This window comes from Delphinus delphis, chromosome 15, assembly GCF_949987515.2.
Source record: "Delphinus delphis chromosome 15, mDelDel1.2, whole genome shotgun sequence".
NCBI classification, from domain to species: Eukaryota; Metazoa; Chordata; class Mammalia; order Artiodactyla; family Delphinidae; genus Delphinus; species Delphinus delphis.
In genome coordinates, this window is record NC_082697.1 from 66,864,387 (window position 1) to 66,881,189 (window position 16,803).

The 16,803-nt window shown below is 46.2% G+C and overlaps 1 protein-coding gene across 1 annotated transcript in view; it reads left to right on the forward strand.

Moving 5' to 3' along the window:
- Positions 1-16,284, forward strand: part of OTOA (otoancorin) — a 59,915-nt gene extending 43,631 nt beyond the window's left edge. Inside the window, exons 22-28 of the mRNA XM_060033071.1 lie at positions 1,136-1,323; positions 2,609-2,764; positions 8,566-8,708; positions 8,928-9,064; positions 9,953-10,050; positions 13,025-13,220; positions 15,722-16,284. Coding sequence (XP_059889054.1) covers positions 1,136-1,323; positions 2,609-2,764; positions 8,566-8,708; positions 8,928-9,064; positions 9,953-10,050; positions 13,025-13,220; positions 15,722-15,792 — 989 coding nt within the window. The 3' untranslated portion in view covers positions 15,793-16,284. The remainder of the gene's footprint in view (positions 1-1,135; positions 1,324-2,608; positions 2,765-8,565; positions 8,709-8,927; positions 9,065-9,952; positions 10,051-13,024; positions 13,221-15,721) is intronic.
- Positions 16,285-16,803: the final 519 nt, after the last annotated feature.

The following is a 16,803-nucleotide window of genomic DNA, read 5'->3' on the forward strand; positions in this document are numbered from 1 at the left end:
CCATTCTGTTCTCTAATTCTGTACTTTCACTGAATCCTGCTTTCATTGGAAAGTGGGGCAAAGGGAGTCCAGGAGAGATGGGTCTTTTGTCTCCTCCAAGTGGGTTGTGATAAAGATGTTTGAGGACCAGACATGTACCTTTGACCTGGTCCAGTTCTGCCTCTTGATTAGAGTCCAGTGAATTTCCATTTAAGATGCAGTGAAAGGGGAATGGCCACAAGGCTTGGGAAATGCCCAGCCCCAGGTGGCTCTGGTGAGTCTGTCAGCATCAGGGGTCGTCAGCTCCTAAGATAAGAAACCCAGGATTGCTCTTAAGGCAAAGGTTTTCTCTCAGGTTGGGCACATCTGGGCTAGCAAAGACAATATCTCATTTGTGTGTTGCTGAGAAAGTGGTTTGACTAGGCATGGTTCAGCTAACTCAGGACTCATATGGATGGGTTTCTCCTGTTGCCAAGGAAAATGTAAGAGACCCATTTCTCCTCTGTCCTGGGATGGGAAGGCCATCGCCTCCACCAAGATTTTTATGGAGGGCAAATCATCTTCCCTTTCCACACTTAGATAGGAGCGCCCCTTCCTTATAATTCTGGAAGCCTTAACTCTGGGTTGCAAACTCAAATGCATGGGGTGGCTATGGGAGGTAGCATAATAAAAATGGCTAACATGTATTGAGTACTTACTGTATACCTGGCACTGTTCTAAGTGCTTTATAAATAATAGCACATTTAGTCCTCGCAAAAATTCTATGAGGTAATTTTATACTCATTTTATAGACTAGGAATCTGAGGCACAGAGGGGTTAATAGCTTTGGATTTGAATCTAAAGCCAGAACTGTTCACCACCACCTCCTGTTGCCCTCAAGGCAATTAGCAGTCCAGTCATAATGACGCAAAGCTCCTACTGTGTGTGTGCTTGTGGCTTTGCGAAAAGTTGGCATTTCCATGATTTCGTTCGGAAGAAATGGCACAAGGGGGATTCAAACTGGTCCCTGAGTCCCTGAGCTCAGTTTCTACCCTACACTATTTCTCATGGATAAATCCGATTGGAGAACAACATTACTCATTTCAATAAAGAAACAGACTCACGTTTCCTGAAATTCTCTTTCCTCTGTTCCTTCCCCATGTCGCTCATTCCTCAGGTTGCCATGGAGTCTCGGCTCCCTCCTCCAATGACATCATCAAGCTGGCTGAAGCCAACGCCTGCTGGGCCCCCGAGGGCCTGCTCTGCCTGGGGGAGGATGCATTCCTCAGGAGCGTGGAGCTGCTGGGGGCCGTCAGGAGCTTCAGCCCAGCTCAGCTGAGGACCCTGAAGGAGAAGGCAGTACAGGTGAAGCCCATCTCAGGGAGGAAGCACTCACAGAGGGAAACCCAACACAGGGTCCCAGCCCTGCTGTGCACAGACCCCTGTCTTTCACTTTCACTTGGGTCATCTTGTTGAAATCTCTCTGCATCAGTTCAGAGCCATAGTTGTGATCTCCGCACCGGAGAGATTTCTAGCTCCTCCCTCCTAGGGCTCTGGCCGGGAATGAGATGTGTCTTGGCATCTAAGGTAGGCTCAGTAAATCAAATTCCGTGGTGCCTCTGACTGAGGTGGTTTCCAGGAACTGTGCCTTTTCTTTCTCCACTCGGAGAACCCCACTGCTGCTTGCAGGAGGTTTTCTCAGAACCTGTTGCAAATTCACCTGAAAACAGAGCAGAAAGGAATAAAAAGATGACTAGAAGTCATTTGCCATCTTTATAAAGATCGCTTGTTTCAGCTATTAGGATGGTTGTGGACTGTATAGTTACCCTCGTGGGGTTAAGACATTAAATGCCTTAAAATGACAACTCTCTTTTTTTATATGAGTCATCCAAGTTTATTGTAGAAAAATCAGAAAATAATAAAGAAGAAAATCAGTCCTAATCTTTTACCCAGAGGTAAGCGCTTGTTAATATTTTGGTACGTTCATCTGAAGCTTCCCAGACTTCTGTGTATGTGTGTGAAATATATTTATATATTTCATACATACGTATATATGCTACAAAATATAGCATCACAGTCACCTACTATTCAATAGCTTGCTGTCCACGCCAACAGCGTATAGTGCATATTTTTATATATCAGAAATATAAATCTATATCCGTATTTTAAATAGCTCTATAATACTTTATGGCTGGTTTTTATTTATTTAACCAGTTGGTAGACTTTTAGATTGTTTATTTTTTTTAAGGCCTCAAGGTGCATATTTATACATATTTCTTTGGCCACTTGTCTTATTATTCACTTAGGCTAGATTCCCAGAGATGGAATTTCTGAGTCAAAGAGTTTAAATATTTTAAAAGCTTTTGATGCATGTAGCCAGATTCCCCTCTAAAAAGCATGTACCGATGTACATTCTCAACACCAGCAAATGGGGGTATCCTGTACCCCATATCTTTCCAATTCTCTTTACTCCTTGTCCAATGGTCAGCCAATTTACTGTTCTTCGATTTTTGTTAACATACATTTCTTTAATTATGCCTGAGACTGAACTTTTCCCATATGTTTATTTCTTCTTTTGTGAATTTCCTGTTCATGTCTTTTGTCTGTTAAAAAAATACTAGTCTAATCTGGCTTTTTTTCTCACCTGGAGGTTTGGGACACGCCTTCGTACTGGAGAGAGTACCATCTCGTCTCCCTGGGGCGCATCGTTCTGGCTCTTACTGAGAGCGAGCTTGAGCAGTTGGATCTCAGCTCCATCGACACTGTGGCTTCCCTCAGCCAGCAGACAGAGTGGACCCCAGGACAGGTAAGTAGATGTTGCTGGACCTTTCAAATATTCTACTTCTGTCTTAATTTTGTGTATATTTTCCTTTACGTCCTAGAACATACTTAATAGTATTTATAATAGCAGCTTTAAAAACCTTTCCTGCTAATTCCATCATAATTGTCATTTCTGAGACTCTTTCTGTTAGCTAATTTTCCCCATAGTTATGGGTCATATTTTCTCATTTGCAAGTCTAGTAATCTTGGTGGGCTGATGGGCATTGTACATTTTACGTCTTTGAGCACCCACCCAATTTAGTGGTACTCCTTTAAAGAGTATTGGGCTTTGTTCTGCATACACTTAAATTACTTTTAGATCAGCATGGTCATTTTGAGGCTTCCCTTTGAGCATTATAAGGGTGAGTCTAGACTGAGCTTTATTCTGTGGTTAATTTATCCCCATCACTGAGACATGATCCTTCTGAGGACTCTATCCAACGCTCCGTGTATTTCAGGACCTCTTCTCTCTGGCTGGTGGGAATGTGAACTCTTTCCAGCTCCATGTGAGCTCTGAGAATTGTTCAGCCTACGGCTTTCTGATGCCTTTTTTGATATTTATGTGGAGTTTCATTCCTTGCATGTGACCAGCACTCAGCCAGACTTGAGAAGACCTCTCTGCAGATTTCTGGAGCTCTCTCTCTTTCTCCGTGCAGTTTCTTCCTCTCCAGTACTTTGCCCAACAAATTATAGGATCCCTGGCCTCTCTGAACTTGGATCTCTGTATCCTCAACTCAGCCTGACCACTGGGCTTCTTTGGGTTCCCTTTCCTGCTCCATAGCCTGGAAGCTGCCTCTGGGCAGAGAGCAAGGGCAATTGTGGCGCTCACCTGATTTGTCTTCCTTCTCCCAGGATTATAGCCCTGTGCTCCCTGCTGTCCAGTGTCTAAATACAGTTATTTCATATACTTTGTTCACACGTCATGGTGAGAGGGTGATTCCTGTGTCAGTTAATTCTTCACAGGCTAAAGAAGAAGTTCTGTCCAGAATTTAATTGTTTCAGTTGGGAGGGCAGTTAATCCACTGTATTGCTAGAAAGGAGAGTCTTAGTTGCTCTGTGTTAACTTCATTCTCAGGCAGCCCTCCCTCAGCTGTTGTCTTCAGCGCTAGGCTTACATATCATGTAATTAGCAACCCCAGAAAAAAGTGCCCCTTTCTCATTGATTTTTGAAACAGTCCCAGCATTGAGTCCAATCATGCAGTTGCCCGGCCCTAAACTATCTGGTCAGGATTAGAATATGTGGGTTGGCCTGGCATACACCAGGGAGTGGAATCCATCTCACCAGGACCATATGTACCGAGGACGGGGAACACGTGTGTCGTAACGATCCCCAAAGATGTCTACATCCTCATCCCTGGAGCCTGTGACTATGTTACCTTATGTGGCAAAAGGGACTTTGCAGGTGTGATTAGGTTAAGGACCTTGAGATGGGAGGTGATCCTGGTGGGCCCAACATAATCACAAGGGTCCTTAGAAAGGACCACAGATACAGAAGGCAATGTGACAGTGGAAGCAGAGGGACAAGGGACACACTGAGAGATTTGAAGGTGCAGTGCTGCTGGTTTTGAAGATGGAAGATGGGACTCTGAGTCAAGGAATTCAGGCAGACTCTAGAAGCTAAAACAGGCAGGGAAATGAATTCTTTCCAGAGCCTCCAGAACGAACACATCTTGCTGACCCATTTTAGGACTTGAGACCCCCCAGAACTGTAAAAGAATATATCCGTGTTGTTTCAGGCCACTAAGTTTGTGGTAATTTGTTACAGCAGCAAGAGGAAATGAGCACAGGTGGTTCACCAAAAGAAAAGCATGGTGTTATCAAAGGGAGAATGGACGCTGGGCAAGCAAAACCAAGGCATGGCCCCTACTCTCATGAGCTTTTCGTAATCAGGATTGCCATGTCACATGACTCTGGGTGGTACCATTCAAAGAGAACATGGTGTGAATTGTGCCCCCCTGGAGTTAGGTAACATGGAGGTCCTGGCCATAAGGATTAAGTGAGTTAATACATTGTTAAATATGGTGAACAATGCCTACGACATAGTAGTCAACAAAAATTAGTTGTCTTCACCAGCATATTGTCATTGTCACACTCCCTCTCTGGTAGTTTAACACCTTCCTCATTTGCAAGGTGAGGGGGTTGGACCCCCAAGTCTGCAGTTCCTTCTACTCTGACGTTCTACAGTCCTGGGGTTCCGTGACACTAAAACTGGTTTTGACTGGTTTGAGAAGTACCACATCACATTTCCAATGTTAAAGTCATTCTGTTCGCAGTCTGGGAGAAAACGGAAGAATATATCCAACTTAGAAACCAGAGTATCTCTTTCCCTTTTTACCAGTTTTCAGTTCCCATGGACGGCAGTGAGATTTATCAATATTTTTGAAGAGAATATGGAAATCAACATTTGCAAATATCATTTGCAGTCAGTTCCTCAACTTCAGCTCCCGATCAAACGCTTCAATGCGTGTTTCTAGATTAATAGTCAGACCTGGCGGAACTACATTAACAGATAGTTCAGCTTAAAAACCAATATAAAGGGAAAAAAAAACTATTATAGAGGCCAGAGGGATGAACAGAGAGATTGAAATCTTACAGCTATTCACTTTTCAGTGGTTAATATTGCCTAAAAGTGCTGGTATTAATTGTCTTGGAATCATTACAGATACAGTGCTCCAGTCACTCAAGGAAATATATTGTAGCTTATCACCGTGCAGGCCGAGCTTGCATTTTCCAGGTTCCAGTCGCAAGGACAAGTTAATATCACATCTTCAAAGTAATTTTATTTGAATTGTATTTTTGCACTTTCATTTTAAAATGGGCATGCCTGATGGTTGGGGGGGCACAGATTGCTGTGAGTCAATGAATGAAACCTGATTATGAAGACTTAATAAAAGCTAACTTGAATCTCCATCTTTCCTTCATCCCCAAACATCTTCACTGGCTCTGAAGTCAGACTGCCCAGGTTGTAATCCTAGAACCATTATCTACTAGCTGTGTAACCTTGGCATAGTTACTTAACCTCTCTGTGCCTCAGTTTCCTCATCTGTGAAATAGAGATAATATTAATATTTACTTCCTAGGGTTGTTGTGAGGATTAGATGAGATAGTATGTGTAAATGGTCAAAGCAGTGTTGGCATACAGTAAGCATTCAATAAATATTAGCTATTATTACTTTGGATGCACATTGCCATTCAAAGACATTTAAATCTAAACGTTGTGTTACTGAAATTCACTTACAGTACCTGTGAGCTTTGTAATCATTGAGGGGAAACTTCATGAAGACACTGACCAGTCCAATTTGCAGAGACACGGGAAATCTCTCTGAAGCCAGTCCATCACATGACGGCAATAATCTGATGCCATTTCGAAGGAGTATATATTGCCTACAACATCTATAGCTCACTCACTCAGATGTTCATTCATTCATTCAAAAAGTACTCATTATTCCCAAAGTACCCTAATATGGGCCAGGCATTGTATCAGGTACTAGGGATGCAGGAGTGAACTAGCTGGCTATGGTCTTTGTCTTTGGAGATGCTACTGGGTGATACAGATGAAAAGTTGAGTGATCAAGGTGAAACATTTAATAAATTTTGATAAGTGATAAGCAGAAAATGGACAAGGTGCTCATGGAAATAGTGGGGAGGGAAGCTCCTTGGGATGGGGGAATCCAAGAAGTCTTCTCTGAGCAGGTAGCATTTAAACAGACCTGAGGGATAGAGAGACAACAGCCACGTGAAAAGTGGAATCCCATTTCAGCGTTTCGCAATCTTTGCCAATACTTTTTCTTAACGCTGGAGTGATCTATAGTGTGTGATGGGATGGGAGATTAAAGGGAGATGGGAAGATTCACTGTATCCCTGTGACCCTCATTTGCATTCAGGAGATGTTCGTCCTTGGAGGTCTCCTCCCTATCTTTGCCTTGTGTGCTCTGGCCCTTTTGTAATCTTCTGCATCTGCCTCCATGAGCCCTGAGGAACCAGACAATTATACAGCTCAAGAGATTGACTTGGGTCCTTCCTCAGATCCAACATATCTGGATCAAATTAATCAGGGTTAATCCAGTTACAAGTGACAGAAAACCCAACTCAAAGTGGCTTGAACAAGAATGGAATTGACTCCCATAACTGAGAAGGTCAAGGGTGGAATTAAGGTATGGCTGGATCCAGGGGCTTCAACACTACTGTCAGGAAGCCATCTCACACCAATTTTTTTTTTTTTTTTCCTGTGGTACGCGGGCCTCTCACTGCTGTGGCCTCTCCCGTTGTGGAGCACAGGCTCCGGACGTGCAGGCTCAGTGGCCATGGCTCATGGGCCCAGCCGCTCTGCGGCATGTGGGATCTTCCCGGACCGGGGCACCCTGCATCGGCAGGCGGACTCTCAACCACTGCGCCACCAGGGAAGCCCATCACACCAATTTTTGACCCTGCTTTCTTTTACGTGGGCTTTGTTCAGAGACAATTTCTTTCTTTCTTTTCTTTTTTTTTTTTAAAATAAATTTATTTATTTATTTTATTTTTGGCTGCATTGGGTCTTAGTTGCTGTGCGTGGGCTTTCTCTAGTTGCAGTGAGTGGGGGCTGCTCTTCGTTGCGGTGCACGGGCTTCTCATTGTGGTGGCTTCTCTTCTTGCGGAACATGGGCTCTAGGCGTACGGGCTTCAGTAGTTGTGGCACGTGGGCTCAGTAGTTGTGGCGCATAGGCTTAGTTGCTCCATGGCATGTGGGATCTTCCCAGACCAGGGATTGAACCCACGTCCCCTGCATTAGCAGGCAGATTCTTAACCACTGCACCACCAGGGAAGTCCCCAGAGGCAGTTTCTTTCCATGTGTTGAGTTCTAGCAGATTCAGGTGTTTGTCCTTCCAAGGTCCAGTCCACAATAAAGAAAGCTCTTCTCTTCTAATTGCTCCAACCAAAGTCCTGGTTGGTTTTGACTGGATCACATGCCTAATGTAGAACCAGTCACTGCAGCCAGGCTAAGAGACAAACTGACTGGCCAGGACTAGGCCATAGCATCACCTCTGGAACTCAGAATGCAGTTAGCTCCAATTGAACCACATGAAGTGAGAGAGTAGGAGGTCTGGCTCTCCAGGGCAGGTCATGAATAATCAATGGTCACTATACTAAAATTACAGGGACCCTACACTACACATCAGCTCCTAAAGCAAAGCTCATTGAAGAGATTCCTGTGTGGTTTTTTAATGCCAAAGGATTTAACGTACTACTCCCTGGAATGGAAGAGTGAGAGGCAAACCTATTTCAGGGTAGATTTCACGAAGGTAACATTTGACTTGAACTCCCAAATAAAAGGATGGTCGGATTTTAACAGTTGGGAATGCAGGAGGGGCATTTCAGATGGAGGCGCTGACTTGAGTAAAGGTGCAAAGGCAGAAAATTACAAGGTCAGAAAGTTGTGACAACTGTTGCTGGAAAAGTCTGGATCCTGATGCAGAAGAACTTAAATGACCAAACTATGTGAAGGTCATGAGTGATGAAGGGAATAAGCCAGCAGACACAGACACAAGGTATAGGTGTCTTTAATACTGGTGAAGGATACAAGAGCTTCACGGCCTAAAGATGCCTCCATAGATCAGGGGACGTACTCCGTAGAAGCAGGACCTTCAGGAGGCTAACCTGGATGAGCGGCTGGGATGATTTGGAGTGGGGAGTGTGTTCGGAGGAGTAGGGCGGGCGATCAGTCAGGAGGCTGGCTCCGTTATCCCCTCAGACCTTGGGGTCTTGATCATCCCTGGATAGTTCATTTCCTATCCTCCCACATTTTTATAGGCTAAATCCATTCTGCAAGGGTTCCTGGAGGATTCAGGCTATAGTGTCCAGGATCTGAAGAGCTTCCACTTAGTAGGACTTGGTGCAACCCTGTGTGCCATGAACATCACCGAAATCTCACTTATAAAGATCTCAGAATTCAGGTAACCAAAACACTAGTGTGCAAAATAGCAAATGATTGATTGGTTGGTTCGTTCATTCATTCAGCAAGATGTTCTGTGCTTCCTCATGCTTTGCAACTTTTCTGGGCTAAAATAGGGAGTGAGATTAGCTGGATCATTTTTTGGTGCTGAAACCTTCTGCATATCTTTTTTTGGCCGGAGAGTCTCCCAGGCTCACACTACATCCTCCCTCACAACCAGGGTGGTGGTGGCCAGAATTGGGACCCTGGTCTGCAGCACCCGCGTCTTGGCAGAGTTTAAGAGGAAGGCAGAAGTTGTGTTTGGGGGGCCCACCGAGTGGTCCAGCTCTGTCCTGCAGGAGCTTGGGACCATTGCAGGTAAGAGACACCTTGGGTATGCCTTTCTCTCCCTTTCCAACCTTAAATCTGGGGACAGAAACAAACAAAATAATGAAAGAATCAGGACAGAAATAAAGATGCAGACGTAGAGAATGGACTTGAGGACACAGGGTGGGGGGAAGGGTAAGCTGGGACGAAGTGAGAGAGTGGCATGGACATATATACACTACCAAATGTAAAATAGATAGCTAGTGGGAAGCAGCCACATAGTACAGGGAGATCAGCTTGGTGCTTTGTGACCACCTAGAGGGGTGGGATAGGGAGGGTGGGAGGGAGACGCAAGAGGGAGGAGATATGGGGTTATATGTATATGTATAACTGATTCACTTAGTTATACAGCAGAAACTAACACAACATTGTAAAGCAATTATACTCTAATAAAGATGTTAAAAAATAAAGGTTAAATAATATAGTGTTGAAAAAAAAAAAGAATCCTTGACCACGTGTAGTGACTATCTATAGAGTTATGGTAGAACCCAGATTTCATGACTTCAAGTTGCAGAGGGTGGGGTCTGCAAGTCTGCTTTTTAAACAAGCTCTCTTGGTAATTTTTGTTAGCTAAAGTGGTTTAGAATGTTATTTAATTGGCTCCAAAATAGATTTATACACAATTTGAAATTTGTGTAAAGTGAAGCTCCTTCTGGGCGTACATCTCCTTGTAGGAGACGAATCAGGGTTAACGTGACCCACATTTTTTTTCCTGAGTTGATTAAGGAACCTGATTCCCCAGTGTGATTCTCAGGGACTTTTGTAAGGAAAGATGTTTGCCTAGAACACGCAGATCTGTACATTATGCAGCACCATTAATAAAACAAATGGAGTTCTGATGGCTTGAACTAAACCCTCATGATTCCTTTTTCTCCCCAGCTGGATTAAGTAAGGAAGAGCTCCGAATGCTTGACAAGGATTTGATGCCATATTTCCAGCCATCAGCAATCAGATGCCTTCCTGATGAGATATTCAAAGTAGGTACTCAGTTCCTCAAGGAGAATGGGAGCTTGACCCTATTTCAAATCACACAGGGAGGCAGATGGTGGGCCTTGGAGTCTAGGGACCTGCAACCAGCCTTCTGTGAATAGGGCCAGAGGAGAGCTGTGTGCCAACAGCGGATGGATCACAAGATAATTTTAGGTGTTTTTGTTTTTTTAAGTATTTTTTTCTTCAATTTAAATTTATCTTTTAATTGTATCTATTTTTACGGTTTCCTGCTCTTCGTAGCCACTGGTACTGATTTTCTATTTATGGTGGTGTGACAGGTGCATATTCCCTTATCCAAAACCCTTGGGGGCATATATATGTTTCAGAATTTGGAATTTTCCAGATTTTAGGAAGATCACTCTATGAATCTACAGTATTGTAACTTAATACCTTCAGCAGTGTCTGGGGAAGCACCTTGTAAGCCAATGCATTAATATTTCTGTGAAGAAATCTGTGACAGATCACACTAATTGGAATAAGTAGAGACTATAAATGGTCTCACATCAATTTAGATCAGATTTTGCTGGCAAATAAGTTTGTCTTAAACGTTGGAAAAAACTTTGTTTTCTGACTTTTTTGGACTTCAGAATTGCAGATGAGGGATAACATTTCCTGTATAACATTTCCTTTTAAAATAAAATTAAGTAAAATATTTTAATTGATTTTAAGAAAAGTGTTAATGAAGCCACAGTAGGACAGGTGACAAACAGCTATGGAAAAAATTGAGAGGGTTGAATTGGATCAACTGAGGTTAGGGAAGCAGGGTATCCAGTGAGAGGTCCTTCCTTCCTGTCCATGTACAAGATTAGGAGAGGGTTTGGTGGGGACAGTCTGCTCTGATGTGGAGTGACGCTGGTGTTCTTGCCCGCTGTGTAACGTGGAAACACATTCTGTCCATAAAAACTGGATAAGGCACACACAGGAGGCTAGACAAACTCCCATGATGCAACATCATTGGTTCATTTTAATAAAGAGAGCGGACCTTGAACCGCTTCAGCACCCGGGACAGTTCCCAGCACAGAACAGGTGTGATAGCTGTTTAGGGGAAATAAGTCAGTCAGAGTCCTTAATGCCATTGAGCTTCTCCTCTGGGGGCTCTGCACGGGGTAGGCAGCTTGGTTCTTGATGCTGGCATGTTGCTGAGCACTTTCTCCTGGTCTTGTTTGGAATGCAGTCTGTAGCTTACCTACTCCCAAAATTCCTAGTGGCCACTTACATTGTGGTAGGCTCTCCAGGCTGGTGCACCTGGGATGCACTGGTGAAGGGGTATAACACAGTGCCCTCAGGGGCTTGAAAAGTAACATAAGGGAGTGCAGTGGCCAGGGTAGGGACTGAAGTGAACTGGAGAGCCCTGTCTAAATCTGGGGAAGCTGCTTCTCATCTCTGGCACATTGATGCAGTGTGACAATGTGGGCCAAGTATTGCTGGATCTTCCTTTTTTATCAGAATTCAGAAATCTCATTTTCATGTGAAATCTCCTGATAATTAAATGTTGGCAACCACTTTGAATCCATATTTTAAAACACAGTGCAATAGGCCTAGAGATTCAATCTGGCCTGTGGGTTGCAAGCAGCAACATTGGAAAAATAGATAATTTTTATAATGCAGACTCTATATTAATGGTAGACGTAAGGTGTAAGCCAGAAGAGCATGTCCTCTGTGTGTGTGTGTGTGTGTGTGTGTGTTTGTGGTGGGGGGGAGGTGATGCTGAATTTTGCAGGGCGGGTTAGCTAGGTGGAGAGAGAGGAACAGTGTTCCAGCAGAAGGAAGTGCTGCCTTCTGGGGCTGCAGACATGGACCTCCATTCTCCAGGAGTGAAGTGTGCCAGCGCAGAGGACGCTGGAGAGGTGGGCAGGACCCAGAGTTTGAAGCGCTCGTTACCATGTTCAGGAGCTTGAGCTGTGGCCTGGAGAGGTGGCAGGGAAGGGTTCTAAGCAGGGGCATGACATGATTCCAGAGAAGCATCAACCTGGACGGGAAAGAAGAAGGTGAAGGAGAGAAGACGATGGGGTGAAGGAGCAGAACCCCCTTTCTCAGAATCTATGGGGCCCTTAGAAAATAAGCAGGATGAGTTTAGAGGCCCCTGCCATCCCATCTCATTCCACACCTACTGGAACTAGTCACCAAGTCCTCTCTAGGATGGAAGCGACTTCAGAAAACATCTTGTTCAGGGCCTTCAAAGGACTTCTGCTCTCCGCAGAATTTCCTATTTCCGGTGTCCATGGCAGACATCACTAATGGATTACTGTACTTTCCCTTCGCTGAGCCCTCACAGGACTCAGCAGCAAGGGTTAGAATCACTTAGGAGACGAGTTATCTGTGCCATCCCACATCTAGTCCAAAAGCGCAGAGAGGCTATGAAACTTGCCCAAGGTCACACAGCTGTTATGTGACAAAGCTGGAACACAGATTCAGGTCTTTGCCTTTTAGGTGTGTGTTTTCTCCTCCACATCAGTGTTTCTCAGGTGGGGGACTTGAAGCATTGGGGGTGGGGTGGGGTGGAACCTTGCACTGCATTAAACAACACCGTCACCTTTTCACCTCTCCTTTACTACTGATTACTTGGAGGAGGAAGTCTCGATTTGGAGCTAAAATATATTTAACACCTCTATAACACTTTAAATCCCCTTTTTTTTCTGTTTTTAAAGAGGCCTCAGGTTCAGACATCGTTGGCCAACACATAGAGCTACAATTCAACAGTGTCGTTTTATTTATTATGGCATATTTTAAATGAGTACTTCTTGCGAGTCATTCCAATTTTCCACTTTTGGAAATTTCCATTAAATTTTTTTCATTTTAAAATAAGTTTATTTTAGTAGTGAAAGAGTGATCTGGTTTTAAGTAAAAATCCTAGAGGAGCACATGGGTACGATGAAGGTGTGCGGGTGCTGGGCGGATGGCCGAGATTTGCGAAAGCCGCGGAGGGGCGCCTCTGAGGGCGCTGCCCCCTCTCCCCTGCAGGAGCTGTCCGCGGAGCAGATCGCCTTCTTGGGCCCGGAAAACGCCGCGGCCGTGACCCCAGCCCAGCGCCGGCAGCTCAGCATGTTGCAGCTGCAGAGCCTCCAGCAGGCGCTAGATGGCGCCAAGACACGCTCCTGGCTGGACGCGCCTCCGAGCGCCAGCCCCACCCGGACCCCCGCCTCTCTTTCTCCTCCAGGTGAGCCGGACAGACCCAGCCCGGTCCCCCACTCCTAATCCCTTTCCTAGTCCCTTGGTCCGTCCTGCCAGACCCGGGGCAGCGGGAAGGTTCCTAAAATTCAGGGTGGGCTCTCTGACAGTCCTTGGAGATCCTGCATTCCCAGAAAAATCCAAAGGCCCTACCGAGCACATGTGAATGATTCTCAGCTCCAGAGCACTTTAAAATCACGGGGGGAGCCTTTTTTAAAAAACATTTATTTTTGGCTGCGTTGGGTCTTCGTTGTTGCGCGCGGGCTTTCTTTGGTTGCGGCGAGCGGGGCTACTCTTTGTTGCAGTGCTCAGGCGTCTCATTGCGGTGGCTTCTCTTGTTGCGGAGCACGGGCTCTAGGCGTGCGGGCTTCAGTAGTTGTGGCACGTGGGCTCAGTAGTTGTGGCTCGCGGGCTCTACAGCGCGGGCTTCAGTAGTTGTGGCGCACAGACTTAGTTGCACCGCTGCCTGTGGGGTCTTCCCGGACCAGGGCTCGAACCCATGTCCCCTGCATTGGCAGGCAGATTCTTAACCACTGCGCCACCAGGGAAGCCCCACCGGGGAGCTTTTAAATACTGCCAGTCCCGTGGACCCCACCCAGAACCCACTGAATCAGAATTTCTTAGGACTTAAGTCCTGTCAGTGGTTCCTTTACTCCTCCCTCCTCACCGTCCAGTGTTAATTAATAAATTCAATTGACATATACTGGGCACCTGTTAATACTATGTGCCAAGCCTGCGGTAGGAGCAGGGAATACAGAGGTGAGTAAGGCAGGTAAGGCTCTCTCATAAATAAAGAAGATTTCAAATCTGGTAAGACCAGGGGAGGAAAGCAGCAGAAGGTGGTGGTGGTGACTAAGGGCTGAGCTGAGACAGAGGGGCCGGGGGTGTGGCTTTCCTTCCTGTCTTTCCTCCCTGCCTGCCTTACTCTCCCCCTCCCCTCACTCTCCCACTTCTCACCGCCTTTGGACTAAGCTGGTGCTGGGCTCTGGGGAGGCAACTGTGAACCAGCCAGGCGTGTCCTCTGTCCTCTCTGAACTCCCAGTCCAGCATGGGGGTGAGGGAAACTGCTGCTCCCCGGCGACCATGAGGCAGTACAAGGAGTGCTGTGAGGGGGGGGACACAGGCCCCCAGGAAATGCTCGGGAGAAGCAGCTACCTAGGCTTGGGAAAGCGGGGAGCGGCCATGGAAACCTCCAGAAGACAGTGATTCCTAAGCTGCAGACCAAGAGAAGAGAAGATGGACCCAGCCAGGTGGAGAGTGTCCCAGGTAGAGGGAAGAGTGAGTGCAGAAACCCAGAGAGCGAAGCTTGGTGCTTCGTTGTCTCCAGGTCTGCCCCCACCTCCCTTGGGGATAGCAAATTGGGGGATTCCCAATTTCTGCAGCCACAAGTGGCCAGACATGGCACCTGCAAACCAGAGCCACTTACTATCATCTTAAAGCCTTTTCATTGAAATATAATATGCATACATTTAAAAGTTATTTTAAAATGTTACAGTGTTTTGTGTATGTTATATAACGCACACAATAGGCGATGCACCTGGTTTAAAACACGAACCGTCTGAAAAGGTGTGCAGTGAGCTATCTCCCCCATCCCCTGTTCCTTAGTCGCCCAGTTCCCCTCCCCAGAGGCAACCAATGTCACCAGCTTGTGTATCTGTCCAGAGATACTCTACACATATCCATAGTTTATCCCTGCACTTTACAAAACTTGTTATACACTTTGTTCTGTGCCTTGCATTTTTCACCTGACAGTGTACCTCGGAGGTAGCTCTACATCCGTACCTAGGAGCCGTGCGATTGTTGTTTCTCTGGCTACGGCATAACTGTAGTTAACTGGATCTCTGTAGATGACAATTCAGTTGTTTCTATTTTTATATTGTTACGAGCAGTGCTGCGGCGGATGACCTTATGTACTTTGCATCTGTTCAAGTATATCTGCGGGGTAAACTCTTCCACGTGGGATTGCTGGGTCAGAGGGTTTGGGCATGTGTAATTTTGATGGATGCTCGCCAGGCAGGAGAAGGCTAGATTCCTTCCCCTTCCTTTCACCCCACAGGCCTGAGCTGGGGCTGGCAGCTGGGTGAACCCTTCCAGTGGGCCAGGCACTTAATCTCTTGTTTTGTAAATTTGCTTCATTATCCGAATCATCTGGGAGTGATACTTAAAATTCCAAATCCCTGGGCCTGGTACCAGGCTTGCCGAATCAGAGCTTGCCCGGGGAGGATCCCAGAATTTGCGTTTTTAGCATTCTCCCCAGGTGACTCTTATGATTAAGGCAGCTCTGGTAGTCGCTGATTCACACAGTCTCATTTAATTCGCCTTTCCGTCCCTTGCAATTTGGGGTCATTATTCCTGTTTAGGAGTTGAGCAAACCAAGGTTGGGTGAGATCTAGTGAGTGGTTCAGGGAGAGGCACAGGGAGTGGTGTGTCCACCCTCCGCGGGCTGCTGAGACCTCCTGTGCACTCTTGTCTTGTCTTGTTTCCTTTCAGGAGCCTGGGTCTCCCAGGGTCTTGGGCTGGGCTGCCCTCTGCTGGTCCTGATGCCCAGGCTCGTGTGGTGAGCGGCATTTGCGCATTGCCCTGGGGCCCAGGCAGCCGCCCAGGGCACGTGGAGACCGTGGGCGCTGCAGACGGTGGGAGTCCCGCACCCCGACTCAGAGCCTCAGTGGGGGCAGGGAGACCCCGGGGCCTTGGAATTGAAGAGGCGCTAAAAGGAAGAATAATTGTTGAAAATGCTCTCGCACGTTCTTAACCTGGCTCGTCTCCTCAGCGGGGAGGCATTCTCTGCCTCATTTCAGTCTCCCTAGTTTTCCAGCTTGGAGACAGAGAAGCTGGGGAGGGAGGGGTGTTTCCTGTCAAAGCATGAAGACCTTGGTACAAGTCACTGCCCTCCCTCCAGAGGGAGATGCCGGAGAGCAGTGGGTGCAGGCAAAGGCGCCGTTTTTGCCAGGGCCTGATATGGCTTCAATTCTGGCTTAATTTCCCCTCCTTGGAGCTATGGGGTGCATTGGATTTCTCCTTCTTGGATACTTCGCAGAGCTGAAATAAATGAATCCCGCAACAGACGCCAATATTCCTGCCTGATTGCTGGGACTAATTGATGTTTTGGTGGGCGTGGCATTGCTTGGAAATTAAAACGGTTAACATGGCTCAACGTTGAATCAATTTTAACATACATTTTCCAGATGCCTTCCATTTCCTTGGGAGGCGGCTGAGTGAATTATCGGTGAAACTTTCAAAACATTCCTTTCTTGATGGAGGTGGTGGCTCTTCTTGTTTTAAGTTGCTCTGGGCTTTGAGGATGGGTTGAAATCAGAGAAAATAAACTGTGTAAGCCAGTCACTCCTGTGATTTTGGCACAGCAGAACAAACGCACCCTCTGGCCCAATCCTTTTGGAGGCTGGGATGGAGTTACTTCTGGAAATTCGCAGGACGCTCTTGGCCTTTGGTTCAGGAAGGGGCGCGTTGCCGCCTCCCAGGTGTCATGCCTTCTCAAATTCAGCCAACAAAGTTGTTTCGCACCACATCACTTACGTGGCAATTTAGGCATCCTGAGTACTTCTGTGCTGCCA